The 22,281-nt window shown below is 45.7% G+C and overlaps 2 protein-coding genes across 4 annotated transcripts in view; one reads left to right on the top strand and one right to left on the bottom strand.

Moving 5' to 3' along the window:
• Nucleotides 1-6: 6 nt before the first annotated feature.
• DPCD (deleted in primary ciliary dyskinesia homolog (mouse)) lies at nt 7-10,290 on the top strand. 3 transcript variants are annotated; one of them, XM_035134121.2, is made up of 6 exons: nt 7-100; nt 860-940; nt 3,063-3,187; nt 4,229-4,362; nt 8,713-8,815; nt 9,411-10,290. In XM_035134121.2, the coding sequence occupies exons 1-6, from the start codon at nt 37-39 to the stop codon at nt 9,513-9,515; spliced, it is 612 nt and encodes a 203-aa protein (XP_034990012.1). In that variant the 5' UTR covers nt 7-36; the 3' UTR covers nt 9,516-10,290. The 3 variants fall into 3 exon arrangements, with proteins under 3 accessions (XP_034990012.1, XP_034990011.2, XP_034990013.1); XM_035134120.2 differs by lacking the exon at nt 7-100 and adding an exon at nt 195-401; XM_035134122.2 differs by lacking the exon at nt 7-100 and adding an exon at nt 366-480.
• Nucleotides 10,291-10,368: 78 nt separating this feature from the next.
• FBXW4 (F-box and WD repeat domain containing 4) overlaps nt 10,369-22,281 on the bottom strand; it is a 73,868-nt gene continuing 61,955 nt past the window's right edge. The window contains exons 7-9 of the mRNA XM_035134119.2: nt 14,276-14,416; nt 13,230-13,371; nt 10,369-12,082 (exon numbers count right to left, since the gene is read on the bottom strand). Of these exons, the coding sequence (XP_034990010.1) occupies nt 11,966-12,082; nt 13,230-13,371; nt 14,276-14,416 (400 nt within the window). The 3' untranslated portion in view covers nt 10,369-11,965. The remainder of the gene's footprint in view (nt 12,083-13,229; nt 13,372-14,275; nt 14,417-22,281) is intronic.

Genomic DNA, 22,281 nt, shown 5'->3' with positions numbered 1-22,281 from the left:
TAGGGCGGTTGCCCTGGCAATGCGTCCGGCGGCATCATGGCCGGGCCGAGTTGGCTGGAGCAGCTGCGCGCGGCGCGGAAGACCGCCCTGCTCGGGGACGGTAAATAGGAGCGGGGCGTCCTCGGCAGGCCCTCCTCCGGGGAGCTCGGGGGGAGCGGGGACCGGCGAGGCCGGGATCCTGGCGGGCTGAGGACGATCGCCGGCGAGGGACGGGGGTGGACCGGGGCGAGTGCGGGGAAGCGGGAGCCCCGGGGCCGGTGGGCTGTATGCAATGCAGATCTTAGGACTGCCGGCTGCGGTCCACGAAAGCCTATGCCACAATAAATTTGGTTACAACACTATACTGTCCCGTGTCTTCTCGGAAATAAGACTCATTGGTTCCAGTGGGACTTGCTTCCAAGGTAAAGGGCTCTAGAAGCGATCCAATGCATATTTATTCAGAAGTGAATCCTACTGTGTTCAGTTTGGGCTTGTTTCCAGGTGAGTGTGAGTTGGGTTGTCACCTTCGCATTAAGGCTGCTTGTTTGCTTTAGTACGTACAGTCCCAGGGCTCGACTGAGGGGGCAGCCTCTGCTTGCGCTTACCTGGGAGGCAGCCCCAGTGAAGGGTTGGGCCTTAGTCATTTACGCTTGGGTCGGTCCCATTGAAATCTCTGTCTGCTGGCACCCATAAGATCAAGCTGTATGATTTAGGGTGGCAGCCTGTGAATGCCAGAATGCCACAGATGCTGTGGTTTAGAGACTTTTGGCTTCTCCAGCTAAGTCTTGAGGTAGCTGAAAACAGGGTCAGGGAGTATGTCAGTGGGTGGGACTTTTCTCTACATCATTTCTGTGGATTCACTCACCTCTGCTCTCCTTAGGTATGCGAAAAATCCATTACTTGTTCGACAATGGGAAGGAGATGGCGGAGGAATATGACCTGAAGACAAACCAGCTGCTTTGTAAGCAAGCTTCCTTTCTTTATTAGGAGTTTAAAATTGGTCATAACAGGGGCTTGGCTTATTAATAGTACAGGTTGATGAGAAGTAGCAGCTTTGCATTTGACAGTTGCTGCACATAGCACAGGTCCGGGTTTCATGTTGATCATAGCAAAGGGAAGTCCCCACTAAAAAATGCCTTTAGTTATAGCGCAACTTCGAAATAGGCCACTTGTGACTCATTCATTTCATCCTCCCATTCAATGTGGTAATTATTTCCAACACAGGAGAAGTAGAATAGAATCGTACTTTGAGTTAGGAAGCAAAATCATACTTGACAGCACCACAGGAAAGAATACTCTTCTACAATGAGCTTGCATGTTACACATTAGGAGTGATGCAAGTAGTAAATTTCCCCAATACATTTATCCTTGGACATTTGTTTGTTTGTGTGGGTTAAACCGTAGAGCCTAGGGCTTGCTGATCAGAAGGTCGGCAGTTCGAATCCCTGCGACGGGGTGAGCTCCCGTTGCTCGGTCCCAGCTCCTGCCAACCTAGCAGTTCGAAAGCATGTCAAAGTGCAAGTAGATAAATAAGCAAGTAGATAAATACAGCGGGAAGGTAAACGGCGTTTCCGTGTGCTGCTCTGGTTCGCCAGAAGCGGCTTTGTCATGCTAGCCACATGACCAGGAAGCTGTACGCCGGCTCCCTCGGCCAATAATGCGAGATGAGCGTGCAACCCCAGAGTCGGTCACGACTGGACTTAATGGTCAGGGGTCCCTTTACCTTTACCTAAAACTGCATTATTCCATAAAATTCAGCAGTAACATGAGTGGATAAACCTGCCAGACTGCATAGTTTCATAGATATAATTAACTTTTAAAGGACTGTTCCAAGGAGTTAGATTTGATTTCACAGCAGTAGATATCTCCTCACATGTTGATTGAGTGAAAGGGGTATGCATAGTAAAAGGCTGTGGGGCTGCACCTTTGCTCCTATCCCTGAAGTTACATGTTGCTTTGGCCTCATCCTTGAAATCCATGCATTAAGCATGTATTTCTGAGCCAGAAAACTCTGAGTATATTTCCATGAAAGCTGGAGGCCTGACTCTTTAGACCATGCCCCTGAGGCCTCATGATCACACATCTCCCAACATCTGCATATTGAGTGTGAACATCTGAGCTGGGTAAGGCCACATAGACAGCATCTTAAAAAGCAGAGACATCACCTTGCCTACAAAGGTCCGTATAGTTAAAGCTATGGTTTTCCCAGTAGTGATGCATGAAAGTGAGAGCTGGACCATAAAGAAGGCTGATCGCCGGAGAATTGGTGCTTTTGAATTATGGTGCTGGAGGAGACTCTTGAGAGTCCCATGGACTGCAAGAAGATCAAATCTATCCATTCTTAAGGAAATCAGCCCTGAGTGCTCACTGGAAGGACAGATCGTGAAGCTGAGGCTCCAATACTTTGGCCACCTCATGAGAAGAGAAGAATCCTTGGAAAAGACCCTGATGTTGGGAAAGATTGAGGGCACTAGGAGAAGGGGACGACAGAGGACGAGATGGTTGGACAGTGTTCTCGAAGCTACGAACATGAGTTTGACCAAACTGCGGGAGGCAGTGGGAGACAGGAGTGCCTGGCGTGCTATGGTCCATGGGGTCACGAAGAGTCGGAAACGACTAAACGACAACAACAACAACAAGGCCACATATATAGACTTCTATAGGAGCTGAAACTCTGAGCATGATAGCCCCACCATAAAGTTATGTGGTTCCCCATACCCATGTGGATCTCATGGGTGGAGAACTGTGCATGGCTGTGCTGCCCCTTTCAGCATGTGGGGCATAACTGAGGATAAATTAAAACAAAGTATAAATAACCCACCATTGTTAAATCAGCTTTCAGTTGGTTTTCAGCATTGGGAAATTTTCTTATTTCATCCCCCCCCCCCCCGAAAACCTACACCACTGCCTAGTGCAGTTTCTTGTTTATCATGTCTTACTCCTATAGCAAAATTCTCATTCATGCAACACCTGAGGTTACTCCCTGAAGTGTCAAGAGAATCCCATCCTCAAATACAAATTTACTGCAGATGTTTACCTGAAAAAGCAATTGAAAGAGGTGCTTCCTTTCTGTTTCTTTGCAGTGAGGAAGTGGAGAGAGAAGAATGCCTTGGGTGCTTGTGGCGCATGGCAGGTTGAGGTGGGAGAGCCAAACTTGCTCGCACCAGGACCTCTGGATCGTGAGCTCATTAAGGAGAGCAGTACTAATGTAAGTAAGACGAGTTCCTTTTTACATCACTGTCACCTCTGAAATTGCTACGGGTCTCATTTTTCTGAGTTACCTGTTCTGAATTCTGAGACTACAGTTTGGCTTCTTAAGATGAGTAGTAATGCTTCCATTGCAAAGTAACATAATGTAGCTCATCTTAGCTTTGGAACAGAGAAAGAGCAATGCATGGGTTCTGTTTCCTTGAAGATATATCTGGGTTGAGAAACCTTACGTAGTACTCTGTTAGGTGACTTTACTTTGTGACTCACTGGAGAACATGTGCCTATGACATTAGTGCTGGTATAAACTTATAAAGCTGTCTCACACCAAGTCAGACTATTGGTCCATCTATCCCAATATTACCTGACTGGCAGCAGCTGCTTACTGAATCTGGAATGTTTCCAAGTGCTACTGTTTAAAATAATTTAACCAAAGGTGCCAAATCCTAAAACTTTCTGCATGCAAATGTGCTGTCCCACTATGCTATGGCCCTTCCTTAAGATAAATAACTCTGCCAATAGAATGACCAAAGGAGATTCATGACCGCACCACCGGCATGGGGTAACCAATGCTCCAGCATGTTGTTCAATATTAACCACCAGCATCTTGATTACTATTCCTTGTGGAACAGGCCCATGATACCACAACTAGAGACCACATTGTTCCTCATCTATGAGACCTTTGTTGCATTAACCCAGGCATTAACTGAGTTTGGGGATGCCTGCTTTAACCTGTTTTCTTTCCTTCTAATACAGCTTTCTTCCTCCCCATTCCTCCACATCAGCTTCATTTGTGTATCCTGCATAAGCCTCTGACTGCATGGAAATTATATAAATGACTTATAGACTTATAGAATTCTTGATACGTTTGAAGAACTATAAGTGGGGGTGGGGGTGACCTCAAAGAGACTACATCCTCAGCACTGCTATGTGGGTCCACATAACTAGACCAAGCACCTGAATGTGCAAAGCCAAAAACTCCCCACTGCTACCTATTCCATCTGAGTGACGCCAGGGTAACAGAAATATGCCTTTTCTCCAGCCTATCTTTATGCGCAAAGACACTAAGAACAGCTTCCAGTGGCGGATCCGGAACTTGCCCTATCCTAAAGATGTCTATCGTGTTTCTGTGGAGAAGGATCAGCGCTGCTGTGTGGTCCGTACAACAAATAAGAAGTCAGTAAGCACAAGGTTCCCCTGAGGTGGGGTGAAGATGGGTGAGGGGCTGCAGATTCTGATAAAGCCCAGGATCTGGAGGAAACTTATTGCAAAGTTTCACCACTTATCCTCTTCCTGCTTGACAATAGCATTACAAACAGAATGAAATGCATTTCTCACTCCCAATTTTTAATGAAGTCGGAAGAAATACATTGATTTTCCCTTCCGATCCCTAACCTATTTTTTGTGCAATCCCTGAAAATTGCCTAGAGGTGGTGCTGTTGGCAAAGAGCTGCTTTGCTTTCTTTGGCCAGTTATGTTTTTAAGTTAAAGTTCTTCTGAGGGCAAAGAATACTATTAATCAGTGACAGTAAAGGGCCATGGATATGGTTGAGACTTGTCAAACACTTCACAATGAAGGCCAAGCTACATTGACCCTGTAGGCCCTTCCACTTAGCATCTTTGCTATCTGACTGCAATTGGAAGGTGCAAGATCAAGTTCTTGCGGCTCAATGGCCTCCTCTTGATAGGTATGGAGATGCTTAAGTACTTCTTGATTTAAGCAGCCCTTGACTAGCCTCAACTTTTTGCAGAAACGCATGGTGCATCTCATAACACAGGTATTCAGGGTCAACCAAGAAAGTTGATTACCAGTAGATTGAAGCCACACAAAAGAGGGGACTTATTCACACATATAACTCATAAAACAGAATGGGCTGGTGATCACTGACTTTGATGGCTTTAAAGGAAACATGACAAATTGGCTAAGATATGATAGTTAAATGGTATCTCTATGTCCAAAAGCATAGCATCTCTGAATACCAACAGGAGAGAGCTGTTTCATTCATGCTTTACTTGTGGGCTACTGGTTAGCAGGCCTGTGCAGAAGGGAGATTATTTTGGTTTTTGCAACTGTGAGATTACCAAGGGAAATATGAGGTACATCTAGTTATATTAGATATACCTGGAGTGAACTGTTCTTAACTGTGCAGGATCAAATCCACAGGATCTCCTCTTCAAAAAACAAGACATGTATTGTGAAAGGCAAGAGAGTTGGGTTGGCATCCACATCTTGAACTTAAAAGGTGACAGATAAGGAGGAGTGTCTCCTGCCCTGTAAGCCTCTCTGTAATTTAAGATTTACAGGAAAGGGCTTGCTCTCTTTTGTAGCACCTTCCTTATGGAACACCCTTTCCAGCAAGGCCTGCCCAGCTGCAGTCTCCACCCCTGCTACTCAGAATGCAGGTGAAGTCCTTTTTCAAAAAGCTTCTGAGACTATAGATGGCTTCTAATATGGTGAATAGTGGTGGTGAGGATAAAATAATCTGAATTTAGGTTTGCTGCCCTTATTGTTAGTGGTATATTATTTAGAGAGGAGCAGAGGTGCTCTGTGTGTTTGATCTTCTGTACAATTGTTGTACTCTTAGTGCTTTTACTAAAATCAGGCTTTTGTTTAGGCTAGATATAAACTCCTAAAAACCGTGTCAGTTCTTGTGGCTAGGTAAACAAGTCCTTGCCTGCACTTAGGAGTCCAAAGAAACTACAGTTACGGATATATTTATGCCTCCAACAGCTGCATGGCAGGCAGAAGTTAAACAGATGAAATCTCCATGCAGGGAGATGCACCGAGGGAGAAAACTAAACCTATTGAACATTGACTATGCAGCTGTTGACAGCACAGGAGCCCTGCCAGAACACACAGCTGCCCCGAGGGACCTTAAAAAAGAAAATATTGCCACCCGCTCCAACTCATTCATTGTTGGCCCCTCTAGCCACAGCAAAAGGCTGCTCAAGTGGGATTTGCTCTAGCCCTCTTGCTGTAAAACAAATCCATTAAAGCAAACTTTCCAAACAAACATGCAAAGCCTCTTTGGCCACAGCAGATTCAATTATTGCAAGGCAAGGTAGCAGTTAACATTACACTAGAAGGGGGCAAAGCAGCAGATCTGTTTTCCTTTGATCTCTCACAGATTTTTGTTGGAGACCATACCAGGTATTATTTTCCCCACTACTTCACTCCTGGGGAAGTCTGGGGGGCAAAGTTAGTGTTCCCAGTGCGGGCTCCTTAGGCTCTTTGAAACACTGGGCTTTTTCTGGGACCTGCTTTTTTATTGTCTCAATCAGTAAGAAGTTAACACTTCCTTAACATGTCTTTGTGTTCAACTAATCTTTGCAGTTTAACCTTTGACACCCCTATTATTATCCATGTCTGCCACCTTTCCCAAATTTACGCAGAAGGCTCCGAGCCCTGCGGTAACATTCCTTGCTAGCAGGCAAAGCATCCAAGGCTGGTTGTCCTTTGTATGCATTTTCGCTAAGGCTTGGAAAATAAAGGGTTCATGTTTTGTGCAGCAGTAGTTCAAGCAGTCAACCTCTAAGCAGAACGGGCTTAATGGAGAAGGATTGCTTATGGTCCTGACACCAGGGAATAAATTCTCCCATTCAGTTTGGGGCACCAGAAACATGTCCATGCGATGGAGGGAATTTCACAAGGGAAGAGTAACAAAGGGGCTAAATGGTAGTAGTGCAGAGGGTGGGGTAGGGGGGAGATAAGAATAATGTTCATTCAGTTTTGTTAAGTGATAGTTGGGTAGAAGACACTGTTTAGATCCACCAGATACTTGGCAGGACAAAGGTGTATGAAGCAGTGCAGATTCAAGGTAATTGAAAATAAACAGCCCTTCAAACTGTTAGGGTTCCCTCCCACTTTACCCAGCACTCTACAGCCATATTTGGAAAACACAGCATTCACGTGATTAAGAAATCTTAAGTCAGTTGGTGTTACAGTGGTACCTCGGTTTTTTAATGTCTCGGAAGTCGAACATTTTGGTTTTCCAATGCCGAAAACCCGGAAGTAAATGCTTCCATTTTCGAACGCATCTTGGAAATTGAACGGCTTCCGCTGAGTCCCCCCCCCCCATTTTCTTTATTGAATTTGCAGGCAGCCCTTTGCACCTCGGTTTTCGAACTTTTCGGAAGTTTGAAAACCGAGGTACCACTGTATTCATACTGACTTATTAATAAAAATAAAACTCATTAATAGAGCTAGTCTAACTTTAGCTGGGGTGTGGGACAGAACGGTGTAGCCACCACTGCACCCACTCACGCTGGCAGGAATGGAAAGCAGGGCACATAGGGAAACCTGTGTGGCAAACACTGCACTATGCTACCGTGTTTCTCATATTTTAAGTCATCCCTACAAAATAAGCCATGGCAGGATTTTCCTGAGTTGAAGAAATATAAGACATACCCCAAAAATAAGCCGTAGTGGTGGGAGCAGGTCTGGATGGCGCCATGGAAGAGGAAGATGCCTGTCAGCGCCCGGAACCGGCTGCTGCTGCCCCTCCAAAATGCCCAGCAGCATGCACCGCGCCAAGCACTGACCCGGCGGCAGGACTGGCAAGAGCCGCAGCGCGCGCCGCGTGGAGCCCCGACCCGGCGGGACCCAGCAGCGTGCCCTGCTGAAGCGCCAACAACGCGCCCAGCAGCGCAGCAGCAGCCAGTTCCGGGCGCCGAGCCGCGACAGGAAGAGGAGGGACGCAGCGGGACGCAGCAACAACAACAAAAAACACCCAGCCGAGCCTTCATTGGCCGCCGCGGCTACCACTCACTGGTCCCTCCCGGAGCTCCTTTGCGAAGAGGCTGCCCCACCGGAGCTTTGAACTGCTGCGCGCGGAGGCAGCAGCGGCGGTGAGTCTCGCTGGGAGCTCGGTGCCAAGCAGGAACGAGTGAAAAAAGCCCCGAGCTTGAGCGCGCTGCGGCCCTTGCTGCATCCCGCCGCCGCATCAGGGCTTGGAGCAGCGCGCGCTGCAGGTCTTGCTGGTCCCGCCGCCGGGTTGGCGCTGGTGCTGCTCCAAGCCCCGACCCGGCGGCGGGACGCAGCAAGAGCCGCAGCGCGCGCCGCGTGAAGCCCCGACCCGGCGGGACCCAGCAGCGTGCCCTGCTGAAGCGCCGACAACGCGCCCAGCAGCAGCCAGTTCCGGGCGCCGAGCCGCGACAGGAAGAGGAGGTACCATACTGTAATTTTTTTAAAAAAAATAAGACACCCCCCGAAAATAAGCCATAGGCTTATTTTCTTGAGTAAAAAAAATTATAAGACGTGTCTTATAATATGAGAAACACGGTAGTCTGGGGTTGAGTTGGACCCATATCTGCACCAGTGCCATCAACTAACACCAGTGGTGCTGACCCAGCTTCTTCTGCCCCAGAACACTCCATCTGGGGGCTTTCTGTGGGTTAGTGCCAATGGGAATCTTGCAAGCTGTACCCCTTCCTGCTCACATCTTAATGAACTAGCATTCCACAGGTGACAAAAGTATCAGCAAAAATTGGTCTTACCCTCACATTCTCTCGCATGCTTATCTTCAGATATTACAAGAAATTCTCCGTTCCTGACTTAGACAGATTCCAACTGCCCTTGGATAGTACTGCTCTGAGCTTTACTCATGCCAACAACACATTAATAATCACGGTAGGTACCTATAAGACTAATTTGTCAAAGTAACTCAGAACTTTTCCTGGCCTTCCTTTTGGCATCACCGCCTTTGTGAAAACTGAGGAAACAAATAGAAAAATAGGCCCTTAAGTACAATGGAAAATTACAAAATTAGGAGCTAATGTCTCTTGAGGATTAGTAGGAAAAATCCAAATTCTGTTTCTGCTTCAGAGTTTAGAATGCCATAGGATATACACATTTCCTCCTCTCCCATGAGTAACCATCTTTTTCTTATGGCTGTAATGTTTAGTGTAGATATTCAAAACTGCTTGGATATATGAAGTAGAATGTAATAGCCAGCAAAGTTGAGTGCATAGTTTGCCAGGGGAGATTGTACAGTCCAGTAGTCTAACCAGGATTAAAAGTAGGGCAAGTTCCAATATGAGATAACATGCATTGAACCAGATGCATTTGAGAGAGTGTTTTATGCTATATTTCCTCTGTAAATTATTATGCTCAGTGTTCTTGAATTTTGGGGTGACTGCAAAGACTTTGCAAGTGTGAGAATTTCCAATGGCTTGCAACCATGTTTGTGCTAGAGATATATGCAGCTTATTTTTCGTTTTCACAGTACCTGAAGCCAGCAGAGATCCTGGCTGCAGAGGAGGAGCTGCAAAAGGAGCTAAAGAAGATCAAGGCAGCTAATAATGGAGATGGGGAATGCAAGACACAGTAGCCAGCAGTTGCAGAATGTCATTGTGTATATTTTACTACTTTAATTTAATAAATAAAGGAGATGATTGGAGACAAACGTTTTGGGGAAGGACTTAAATTACCTGAGTTTGTAGATCCTGGAAGAGCTTTCTTGCTAGAGTTTTAGAGCTCCCCATCAGCATTCTGGTGTGCAGCACAGGTGAGAAGCACCAGTCTCCTTGGAGTTGATGTCTTTGTATGTGTGCTAATTACAATTCTCGGGGAGCCAAAGCTCCCATATTGGCTCGAATATAAGCCACACCTTTAAAATTGGAGGGGGGAAAGAAAAGAAGATCCAAATATAAGCTGCTCCCTTCCTCGCTGCTCCTGGCTCCTGGCTCCCTTCCTCCGCTGCTCCTGGGGGGGGGGAGCCATGCTGCATTGCCGGTGGCCTTTTCCCTTCCTCTCTCTCTCCCTTCCCAGCCTTGGGGGACTACACTACATGCAGGGCGGGTGCCGCTTTGCCGCACTCCTGGCTGCATACCTTTTCACAGTCAGAATTTGGGGGGAAAGTGAGGCTTATATTCAGGCCAATATGGTATATGCATCCTCTACAGCTGCCCGCAGTTGCCCCTCAAACTGAACACCCAACCTGTTTCAAACAAAGCATAAAGGATTTTTTCCCACTGCCTTTGCCCTAAAATGTGTATATTCTGAGCTCTCATTACTTTGACCTCTCTCAGTATATCATTTATGCCAGTTTCTACCACTATTGAAGGTATCGATTTCATTTTAATAAAAGCAAATGTTCAAATTTCTATGCTGGTTTCTCAATCCCGTATGCGTGGAAGAATAACCTGATCTTGTAACAATATCTGTCCACTCTATCATTCTTCTATGAAAACTATATCCCTCCCAGCCTGATCCCAATTTTATATGTGAATAATGGCTAGAATTTTTTTAATTAAAAAACAACAACACACAGAGGCCAGGCACACAACAGGCAAAAGGTAGATATTATCTTTAGGCTGCAAGTTCACAAACCTTAAAAGCACAGCATTTCCTAGTTTCCATAGAACTCTATACTAATGGCAAATAGAACCAACAAGGACTTGCAACAAAATGTTATAGTCCGGGGAGCTGCTGTTCAGCCATTTCCCACTCATTGGACATTCAGCATTCTTTGGCTAGGCATGCTCAGTCCTTAATGAGTTGCTGCTGGGGGCTGCCCCATAAATTTTTGTATTCCTAAAGATCTTTTAACCTTTGGGTTCTCTCCTAAGAATGCTGATTTCTCAGTGTCACTCACTGAATTTGTTAGGACTGTATATCTTAATGGAAGGTTGGAGATAGGATGATCAAGGAATGTGTCACAAACACAGGTGTTTGTTGGGAGTGGCTGACAAGGGCTAGGGTACTTGGTTACTTTCCCCCTGTTGTGTCCTACTCTTAGAAGTAACCAGGAATGGATGTTGCACAAAGTTCTCGGAGAAAAACATCCTGGTAGATTGCGGTCGATCACGGGCAAGTAATGTCCCCTTATCAGACTGCCAGCACTAGGTCCCTTTGTTGGCACCGCAGCAGCAGTGAGCATTGCAGGAAGCGGGAAAGCGATATTAATGTTACCTGTATCGCATTGTGTGATATGCACCTTTTTATGTTTGTTTTTTTTCATCCCCCAAAGCTCAACAACTCTGTCCTCCCCACAAAAAAAGTTTAACAACTCTGATCAATCCTCCCCCCCCCCAAAAAAAGCTTAACAACTCCAATGGCAATAGGTAGATCACTGCCAGTTATTTTATACTGGGAGTAGACTGCAGTCTCTTGGGAGTTGGATGTGCCTGATGTAGTTCATTGTTTCAAAAGTTACAGCTGTAGAAATAATTTTATTTTTAGGTAAGCAAATCATTGCATTTGATCCTAGGAATCTATTTAAATTATACAGCTATTAGTCACTGGTTTTGAACTCACATTCTTTCTTCCCATTATAAAATTTATTTAGCACATTGACCTGACAACACCTTTCTAGTGCAGCACTCCTTGTATGCAGACAGTTAAAAATTGGTACAATTTGCACAGAGTAATCCAAGGCTTTGGTCTTATAGCCCAGTGTCCATTTATGTGGCAGTGATGAATGTCAGTGAAGTAAGCAGCTAGCCCCATCCTCCTAAACTAAATCTAAAACATGAAGAATGGTTGGCTTGCAGCATTCAGAGGTCCAAACAGAATCTATGCTGATAGCAAAAGAGAATGCACAACTGAATAATGCCTTCATAGAAATTAAATGCAACACAAAACCCCAAAATGTGCAAAATAAAATGAGGGAAGGAGACATTAGCCTTTAATTGAACCAGAAGGCAGGTGAACATTCCTTCCTTGGGTTCCCCCATAGCACTTAGTGTGAGTTTCAGGCTGCTTCTTCTGTCAAGGTAATCATTTCCTTTTTGTGCTCCCTGAGCTGGGTATTATATCTGCAGTCCAAGCCAATCTCCATCAGGAGGTAGTAAAATCAAGGGCATACAGGGCAGATGCCAGGGTGGCATAGAGATGAGTGGTGCTGAATCGTAGGCAGTACACAGGACTGCTGATGGGTGATGACAAGGAGAAGCTCTGTAAAGAAAAAAGAAAAAAGATCCTCCTAGATAGGTGATTCTTGTTATTCATGAATAAGAGCCAATGATAAAATGGCAATCATCAGGGCCGGCTCTAGGTAGAGTGCCGGTGGCGCCGGGCCGGTAGGCGGGGCGCTGCGCAACGAAGCCGCACGGAAGCCATGTTGCGCCCTGCGAGGGCGGGGGTGCCAGAGCGATCTCCGCCCCTCAGCGCCAGGGCGCCCGACCTGCTCGAGACTGCCCTGGCAATCATCCAGCACCCACAAAATTCCATTGCACCCTGTAAATCTGCATCATAGCAAGAAGATAACAGAACTGAGGTGAGGCAACAGTGAGGGCACTGCCAATCGTCTTTCTGAACAAGACAAGCTCAAAGTGGCAGCAATAGCTTGAGAAATCGCCATTACACAGATATATTCCTACTGACATCTTTGGAGTTCAACTGAACCCAAAGCTGTTGTATCAGATCCCCATTGGCAATTCCTTGCTCTCCCATTTAATTTGCATTCATTTATTTAGAACACTTCTTGATTGCCCAATCAACAAAGTCCCCTGGGCAGCTCACACAGAGTTCAAACAAGGAAAACTTTAAAATTATTAAAACGTTAAAAATGAATCAGTTCAGTTTCCTGCCTAAAAATCAGCGCAAAACAGCAAGTCAACATTTAAAACCTGTACCTGGTCTCATGAAGTCATAAACCCAATTCCCTGTCCTAGTATCACGACAATATGGAGCAGCTGGGAGGCTTGTTTTGGTCCTGTAAGAACATTTGTATCCCACCCTTCTGGAGCTCAAGGTGACAAACATGATTCCCGTCCCCGTCCCCCCAGCCAAAAATTAGTGTGTAGCAGGCTTGTGCCCCAGGGAGGTCACTTCGGTGCTGCTACTGCAGTGGTTTGACTTCACCTCCGAAGGCACACTCCACTGTGTCTCGAGACAGACGGATTCCAACCAACCAGCACTGAACAAGTTACTAAGTTTCATGGCTGAGTAGGTATTTGAGCTCCCATCTATTAGTGTTTACGTAAAGCAATCAGGAATGAGCAGAAGTGACACACATCTCCACACCTTTAGTCCCTGTGCAGGAAACTTGATATAGTTCCCCTTTTTATCAACTTTTGGGAACATAATGGTGATGCCTTACCTGTAAGCACCTGGTTTGTCGCTTATCCCAAAGACGGACCACGCCATAATAAGAAGATCCACTTGCAATCATGTGATTCCCATTGCTCCTAATGCAGTACAGGGCACTGTCATGAGGCTCTTCCCATTGCTTGACACATTCCCTTTTGGGGAGAAAAACGTCACAAAAGACCTTTAGAGCAGCGTTTCTCAACCGCTGTTCCGCGGCACAATACTGTGCCGCGGGACGCTGGTTGGTGTGCCGGGAGACGCTGGCAACGAGAAGGGCGATTTGCTGCCCTGTCACGTGACTGGCGGCCACCATTAGGGGCGCTGACCCGCCGGAAAGGAGGCCGGCCGGGTCACGACGGGGGCGGGGCGAGCGCAGCTCTCAACAGCCACCACCGCGGCTGTTTGTCTCGCTCTCGCTCCTCTTGCTGGCGGCGCCCGGGAGTTTTTTGGTCGGCGCGGGAGTGAGCGGCCTCTTCGGCAAGGAGTCCTGCAGAAGGTGAGGTGCTCTTCTTGCTAGCCCAGGGGTCGGCAACCCGCGGCTCCGGAGCCGCATGTGGGAGCCTCAAAAGGGAGCCTCACCAAGAAGCCCCAGCCCACACAGACAGGGACCGATCGGAGGTCGGTCCGTCGTTTGTTCCCTTCCGCTGCAGAAACTCCGCCGCTGGGGCTGCGCGCACGGGGAGAAGGCGGCGAGTGGCTCCGCCAAGGACATAATGCAGAACAGACCCGCAAAGGAACCCCTCAACGGTCTTTTGCCATTAAACTCCAACTTTTACACCATGCACTTTTTGCACCTGTGTGTGTAATGATTACGTCTCCCCTCCAAACTAAACTAAATATAGGGCGACACAGAGTTGGTGTGCCGCGGGATTTTTTTTCATAGAACAAGTGTGCCGTGGCCCAAAAAAGGTTGAGAAACACTGCTTTAGAGCATTCTTTCCCACATACTGGATCACCAGTCCTTATGGATAACCTGGTATATCAGAGCAAGACACCCAGGAAATTAGCAACCAGAGTTTTTCCAACCAGCTTTGATAAGTAGGCTGCAAGACTGACCTTGTGCTCGTCCGTAAATCCCAGTATCGGATATAGGTATCATACCCACAAGACAGCAAGGTGGAAGGTGTTTCATAGAAAACATCTAAGACTCCAGCTCCTCGATGGAAGTCTGTCCCAAGGCAGGTGACTAGTTGTCCACTGAAAAGAGAACCGATTAGGGTACTGAACATCTTTTTATATTACATATGTTAGGCTTCTGTTTTGATTCAGTTCTTCTTTCAGGGCAGATTAATGAAACGAAAACGTGAAAAGATTATTCTAGTGCAGGTTAGTTTGTCTCCAGGTTTTTTTAACAGAAAAAGATCACAGGTTGCATACCAGGACAAATAAATAATAGCCATTTTCCCTTTGAAAGTATAAAAGCCGTTACTCAAATCTACCTCTCACACTAAGCAGAACTAATATGTTTTTCTGTAAAGCAAAGAGCATTGGTAACCAGCCCTTATATTAGCAAAGATGGTGATTAATTCAGATAATATACTGTTGTGGAATCCATAGACACCACATTAGTGGTCATTAGAAGATCTCTGTAAATATGAAGAGGTATATGTGCTTGGCTGTAGTATAATTCTCCCTCTGGTATACTTATATTATTTTCTTAGCACTCTGCTTCTATATCTAGCCATAACAATTTGGGGCTTCCTTGGCAAGAGAGGGCAACCACTTTGTGAACAGTAAGACATACAACTGTGTCAGAAAATAAATCTTTGTTGAGAGCACTACTATCCTTGACAAACAAAGACTCATGCAAAAGACCTCCCTGGTAGACTGAAGGAACACTTACTTGATATAGTGGAAAACAGCATGCGCTGGAAACAATTGTGCTTCTCCAAGGGTTCTATGTATTTTGTCTTTGTGCTAATAGCCCTAAGCAATCCTCTCTTGTCTACAAATACCAGCACAGCAAGGAAGGAGACACTCAATCAGTGCAATCCCACATTATGGTTGGAAGATCACTGATCAATTGTAAACGCAAGAGTTCAGAACAGAAAGCAGGTTTTCATGAAGACTGTGGACCATAGTAGTGAGCTGCATTCTACAGCTCAATTGTTTAGGAAGCTTTTGCCTGTTACTCCCCCCCACACACACACAACAAAAAAAGCATTCATGTAAAATGGTTACTTGTATACCTGAGAATGTAAAGCATGAAGTCCAATGTTTGGAAACATGTGTACCCTGGAACTTGCTGGGAAGCCCTGGCTCCCTTTGTTGCATATATATGGCAAAAACGATATTTGCTGCCATTCTGATCTGCCCAACTCTGAATGAGTGAAGGAAGGATTCTTCTCATGGGAAACATTTTCTGGCTCCCTGCATTTTTAGGCAGCATCTCTGCAGTACTGAAAAGCAACTCCATTTCTCCAAGACTCATTTCCTTTTTTATTTTGTTCACACCTAGATGGGTTGTACTGCATCTGTACTCCAGATATGCTTTATGTTTTCAGTAAATCCTTTCTTTCAGTTCACCTAGATTGGTTCCCTTCTTCCAGCCAGCCTCTTGCATGTAATGTTAGTGTTAGAGATGACAGCATTCATTGCACTTCCATCATTATCATGAAAGCATTTCAACCTGCTCTGTCCTGAACTCTTAGCATTGCAAGACAACAATGCCCAAGGGAACTATCTAGACTTTTTCTAGTGCTCAAATTACACAGGATACAGCAGTCCCCAATCTTTCATGTCAGCTTATCTCTCATGGCAGCCTTGGGGGGGGGGAGGTGGGGAAGCATGATATGGCTAAAATTGGGGAGGACTGGGGATGGACCATATCGTTGTTGTTTTTAAGTGTCCCCATATCACACAACCAATACTGAAAGGCAGGCTGTGTTCATTCCCACCATCTGAACCAGGCTCACTTTAAATGAAGAGCCATCTGAGGCTGCTTTCACGGGGACCCAGTCTCACAGACACGGCTCCGGTTGCAGAACTTTCTGCAGCCACTTCCCCATGGCTAAAATGGAAGGAGAGGAGCTGCTTCTGCGATGCCCCACCTTATTCAGGAGACATTTTCATAAAGGAATGAGAATGCAACTTTAACAGGAGACAGTTAAGGACCAAATTGGCACGAAAGGCAAAAGGATTGCAAGGAATAAGAGGCTGAATAAGACAGCTGAGTAGTTCCCTTCCTTCATTACAGCTACAAGGTCTGTCTAGTACAGGGCTCTCTGATTAATTAATACATGCTCCTAATCCACCTCCCTTGCAAGAGAAAGCCGGGCTGCCACAGTTCTCACTACCACTCAGACAACAGTGTCCAATGAAGCCCATTCAGCCACTAAAGACCCACATGTTCCCAGCCCTTCTCCTCCTCCCTAACGGTCTAATCAGAACTGGTCACAAAGCACCGAGCGCCTGCTTTTCAGGCTGCCGCACTGGCTCTCGCTCCGTGGGACAATGCAGCCTCACTCCCTGAAGCAACTAGCGCTTCCCCCTCCTCCCAGTTATTTTGTTACTTTCTGCTCCTTGATCCCGTATCAGTCTTTCTGGGGCACCCGAGCCAGAGGCCTTAATTCCATCTGTAATCTGGGCTAAAGCCCCATCGGGGGTGGGGGGGATAAAGACCACACAATAGGCGAAATAGAGTCCCGGGAGATGTTCAAACAAGTAAACACCGTTGTGTCAGAGGAGCAAAATTGCTGAGAAAGCAGATTAGCACCAGCAGCACTGGTGTCCCCCAGATCAGAAGGTGAGCCTTGCCCTGCTCGCCAGAGCCAACACGCTTCCATGATCACAGCACCGGCGGCCTGCTGGGGCCAGCCCATCTCCCCCAGTCATTCTCCAAAAAGCAGATTACGGAGAATAACAATTTCTTTGTGGCTGTGTAATTCCCTCCGTGACCGTGACTGTGGAACACTCCATCGGGCCGTAATGCCAAGGCCTTAGCAACCATTTAACACAACCAGTCGGCCCTAGCGATGCTCCCCCCAAGGCAAACCTCTTGGGCAAGCTTTAACATCAAGTGCAGGAATTAATCCTCATCCCTCCCCCCCCCCGACCCACCCACAAAACCTGAATCCAGGGGTGCTGTGTTATTGCACTGTGTTTCTCAAGGCAGGGAATTGCTGGACAAGTTCTTAAAACATTAACCCTTGGAGGGAAGGAGTGTAGCCCATCTGCTCTATACAGAACAGAGTTGGAAGCACATCATCTATAGATATGCTTCTATGCACATTAGAAAATCTAGAGATTATTTGGGCAGAGAACATTTATCAGGAATCGAAACCATGGCACTTAAGCTATTCATGGTTATAAAGTAAAAAAAAAACATTTTTTTTAAAGCAAACTTTTGGAAATTCTCATGGGATGCTGAAGATTTAACAGAGCTTCTGTCCTTTCTAATGAAAGCACTTGCAGTTTTTCTCCCTTGATACAGCATGAGTAGCACCTCATCTGGATGGAAGTACAGGCAGTTCCCCTAAAAAGAATCTATAACTTAAAAGAAGCCCAATCCTGACTTGTGCAGTGTGTTGGTCATAACACATCCTAAGCCAGCGGTTTTCAACCCTTTTTGCTGAGCAAGCCCTGTAACAAGCTCCCCCTCCTGGAAAGTGAAATAAAAACATTTTTAAACTATTACAAAATTCAAAGGGAAAAGTTTGCACTAACTAATCATTACTTGGAATTATTCAACATCATGGGACTAGAATGTTCACAAACATATTTCAAAGACTTCATTAAGCTTTCAGTGCCAAGACTTGAGCTTGGTGAATTTTGCAATATACAGTATGTCCCACTGTTGGACTGCAGGTGTCTGGCCAGCATGAGAGGGCAAAATGCCTAAGATGGGAGGCTGTAACATTTTGCGGAATCACATGGGGATGCTGGCTGAACCCAAAGTTTGTATGAAAAATGCTGCCCCAAGTGGTACTATACTAACAGAGCCTTCCAATACCGTGTACGTAGCTCTTTTTGTCTGAAACTGTAACCCAGGGAGCTAAGGACATGTTGCAAGGCACTTTGGGGGTGTGTGGATATGGAGGCATTTCAATCTGAAAGCACTTCTAAAGGTGGTATAAACTACATTCCCATTTGTATGGAGAATATGTTAGTGCAAATGTCTGCAGATGCATCCACAGGAGCTCTCCACCCTTTATCCTGACATGAGATCTGTAGCACTTACAACTGCTACATTTACTTACTCACCCACTCATTCTCTTTTGTGTCTGAGACACGACTTCTCCATCAGCACCTCACCTACCTTCCAGGCTGGGGAAGGATAACATCAAAATGTGCTGGCAGATGGGGACTGTTCAACCTCTTCTGCTTAGACTTGACCCTGAGCCCTCTCATTTATGAACAAAATGATTTCCAAAGGGGTGCCCGTATCACTCTGTAGCGACAAACACTAGAGTCTCTCCCCAGTAAGAACTATATTGTGTCGTCACCTTTCATAGACTTCATCAGATGCATGGAGTAGTCTGAAAAGTTTAGTAGGCCTATACACAAACTGATTCAGATAAAAGCAATCAACAAACAAACAAAACACGCATTAAAATGTAGCCACAAAGGCAGAGAAAATGCAAGAGGTGTTCTATCCAGAGTGCAGAAGGAGTTCAGAATTCAGTTTCAGCCAGTGTCATCACAAAATGAAATCTGAATGGAAAGGGGCAATCAACAATTGTAAAAGCAGTCAGTGATCAAAATAATTGTTGAATTCTGTTCACTTGTTTTGTATAAGAATTGGCAAGACCATTCTTGCATCAGAGACTGTGGGACTGGAGGCAAATGAAAGAGAGAAGCAGTTTGCCATTTCCTCCAGATAAAAGACGAGACAGCTTTGGAATCTTATTTTTGGAGGCTACTATGTTGTCTTCCATAGTGTCAAGGTATTCTGGGGCAAGAGCAAACCCTAACTATATGTTCCACTGTAGCTGGTTTACCGAGGGGCGTAGGAAGATAGGGGGAGCAGTGCGCCCCTGAGCAACGCAATCCCAGGGGCTGCCTGCCCCCAAAACGTGCACGTCACTGCGCACAGCGCCCCCCGCCCCCAAATGCATGCCACGTCACTGCGCACGGCGCGCCCCGCCCCCAAAACGTGTGCCCCGTCATTGCGCATGGCGTGGCGCGCCCCCAAAACTCATGCCACGTCACTGGGGGCAGCGCGCCTGCTCTCCGCCCCCAGTGGCAGAGCATGAAGCTCTGCCGCTGGGTTTACCCACAGAAATAACTACATGTGTGGGCGGATTACTCATACCACTACTTGCTCGAGTAGGAGACCATTTGTGTGAGTGGTTATTTCTGCAGTAATGTCTGTCCTGGCTTGAGCAATTCAATCATTCTGCTGCCACCCATTTTCCATAAAGATCACCTTTCAACTCCACATATAGAAAGGTTTAATGGCTTCTGGCTAGGTTTATGGAAACCAAGACTCTTGACGTTCAACTCACTGTACCCTCATCCTGGAAAGGCTTTTCTTTTTGCAACAATACAAAGAGACATTTCGACTCTAAACAATGCCCTTGGGAAGAGGCTCTTGTATCTCTTGCTACTACCCAAGCCCCTTCCAAGTGGCACAAGCATCATCTTACTAGGGTGAAGGCTGCCTGCTCAACAGTTTGAATGCTGAATACACAAGGTCATCTGGCAAGGGGGAACAGAATTTAGTTTGCCAGCACCTCTCCTGTTTTGTCATAATACCCTTCCTGAAATAGTATTCTAACCGCACTACTAGCACTAGGAAATCAGCAGCACAGCCAAGATTAAAAAGGCAGAACAAAATCAGATGACCTGGAAATTCTCCACTGGGTTGCTGTTGTTTTTTACCCAAACCCGGTCTTCCGTTATTCAAGTTGGGTTGAGAACAGAGGCCATAAGAAGTATTGTAGCACTTTCAGGTCCAGCAAATTTAGGAATGAATTCTCAGAGGCAAGAGATTTTAACAGCTGCAGTGCACTAGAACTGACATGAATTTAAATTTACAAATTAGTTGTATCAGAAGCTAATTTTGATGCTAATAAGTTAACACATTCAATTCATCTCTCTCTTTTCCAGAAGTTTAGACAAAACAGAAGTGGCTAACCTTTTCAGGTCTAACAGCTGCATCACCAAGCAGACCTCTATTTCATTGCATGCACATGTATTAAAATAAAGTGGGGAATCTTTTTCAGCCCAAGGCCCAGATCCACAGTTGACATGCTTTCCATGGGTCATTTTGCATTTCTGGCAGGTGGGTGGGGCCACTCACCTGTGTTCTCACAGTGCTAAGATCTGAGAAAAGCCTCTGCTGCTGGCTTTTACCATCAAGGAGCAAGCAGCCTTTGAGTATTTAGACAACAAATCTCCACACCTGATGTCATATGACTTCAGGTGACTAACAGGTGGGCATGATTTGTCCAAAATGGCCTTCACAGGCCAAATTCAGAGGCCTGGCAGACCTAATAAGGCTTACAAGCCGGGGGCTCCCCACCTATTAAAGCAAACATGTGCATGATCTTAACCCAGTATATCATCCATGCGCGATCATCTACACTGGTAGAAAAAACATGCCCAAAGCAGGCTTAACTACGTTGCCAAAATTTGATGAAAAAATTCATGCACAGTTTCATTTGGGCATTGTTCGCAGATGTTTGGGTTTGGGTCTCAACAGCCAAATGCTTTGTTTCAATCAACTGCAAACAGTCTGCCAACAAAAGTCAGGACCTGGACTGTTCCAGAGCCAATATAGAATTGTGGTACCACTAAGAAAAGACTTGGTGCTTAATTTTAACCAGAATTGAATTTGCAAAGGTAATTCTAATATGGTGTTTCCCAAAATTATTAAATAAAATGAAGCTAGGATTCTCAAAATACTAACAAAAACCTGTGAGTCAGAGGAAACTACACCAACACTTATTCCTGCCGCCCCCCCCCAAAAAAACCTTAGTTCTCCGTTTTGATACATTCCAATTTGTTTTTTAAAAGTCACACTGTTGCTTATGCCTATGATTCACTAATAATATAGGGATGGAAAACATACACGGTGAGAAGCATAGAAGAATCAGTAGGCAGTCTACTGCTTTTATGAACTCACAGCTAAAAGTTTATTAATAAAGAATCAACAAGTGTTCCTGGGCATTTACAAATGGACCAGAGTGAAAAGAACTTGGAGGTGTAGCCATAACAGGCTTCTTGGGACAAGGCTACTTTTTAAAAAGTTAACGCTGGACAGCACATTGCTTACAATGCTCCCTGTGCCAGCTGGAGGCATGCATGCCTTTCGCTTCAGCAGGGGTGGCAATGATAGCAGTGGTAGCGAGGCTGGAAAAAAACTTTGCCCTCTTTTCTTCTGGTGACTCTGAATTAGCCCACACACACTTTAAAGGTTCCAATAAAGAGATACAATTTCTTTACCTTTCCTGGCTCTGAGACCCTGGACGTTTTTTGTTGTCCGGGTTGTCGTAAGGTTAAGTTCAGAGGATAAACTGACATGCTAGCTATGGGAAAAAGCCAGTTTTCTCAAATAAAGCCACAACGGTGCAAAAGAGACCCCTCTGGGGCTTTTATTTGGGAAAACAAACAGAAATGGCACCAAGCCCTTCTGCTTTACGGGCCAATTTAACTATCAAACCAACTCTCTCCCTCCCAGAGGCAAAGAAGGGAGAGAGACACGGCAATATGACAATGGCAAGAAACATTCAGGGGGGAAAGGACAAAGCAAGCTGTCTGTCTCCTTGTCTTTCTTGTTCAGGGTTCTTTTTCTTAGCACACGTGTGTTCTTGTAAAAACGATTAGATTGCAATTTGTATAACATGGTGACCCCCAAATTCAGACGTTTAACCCCTTTTCTCTGCAAAGAATGTGAAGAATGTCTCAAAGATGGGGGGAATTCTCTCAAATTGGGGGGGCAGTAAGGAAAACCGGCAGGGAGTTGTGTGGGAATAAGCCACTGTATAGCTTCTTTTTGAACAGACAGCACTTTGGAGGTCTCCTTCGGCCGTCAGACAAAAAAGAAAAAAAAAGAAAAATGGAGATTCCAAATCAAAACAAAGCCATCTGTTTAAATGAGCCAGCCCAAAGGGTTGGGG

Source organism: Zootoca vivipara, chromosome 5 (genome assembly GCF_963506605.1).
Source record: "Zootoca vivipara chromosome 5, rZooViv1.1, whole genome shotgun sequence".
Taxonomy (NCBI): domain Eukaryota; kingdom Metazoa; phylum Chordata; class Lepidosauria; order Squamata; family Lacertidae; genus Zootoca; species Zootoca vivipara.
This window is presented reverse-complemented; position numbering and strand designations above follow the sequence as displayed.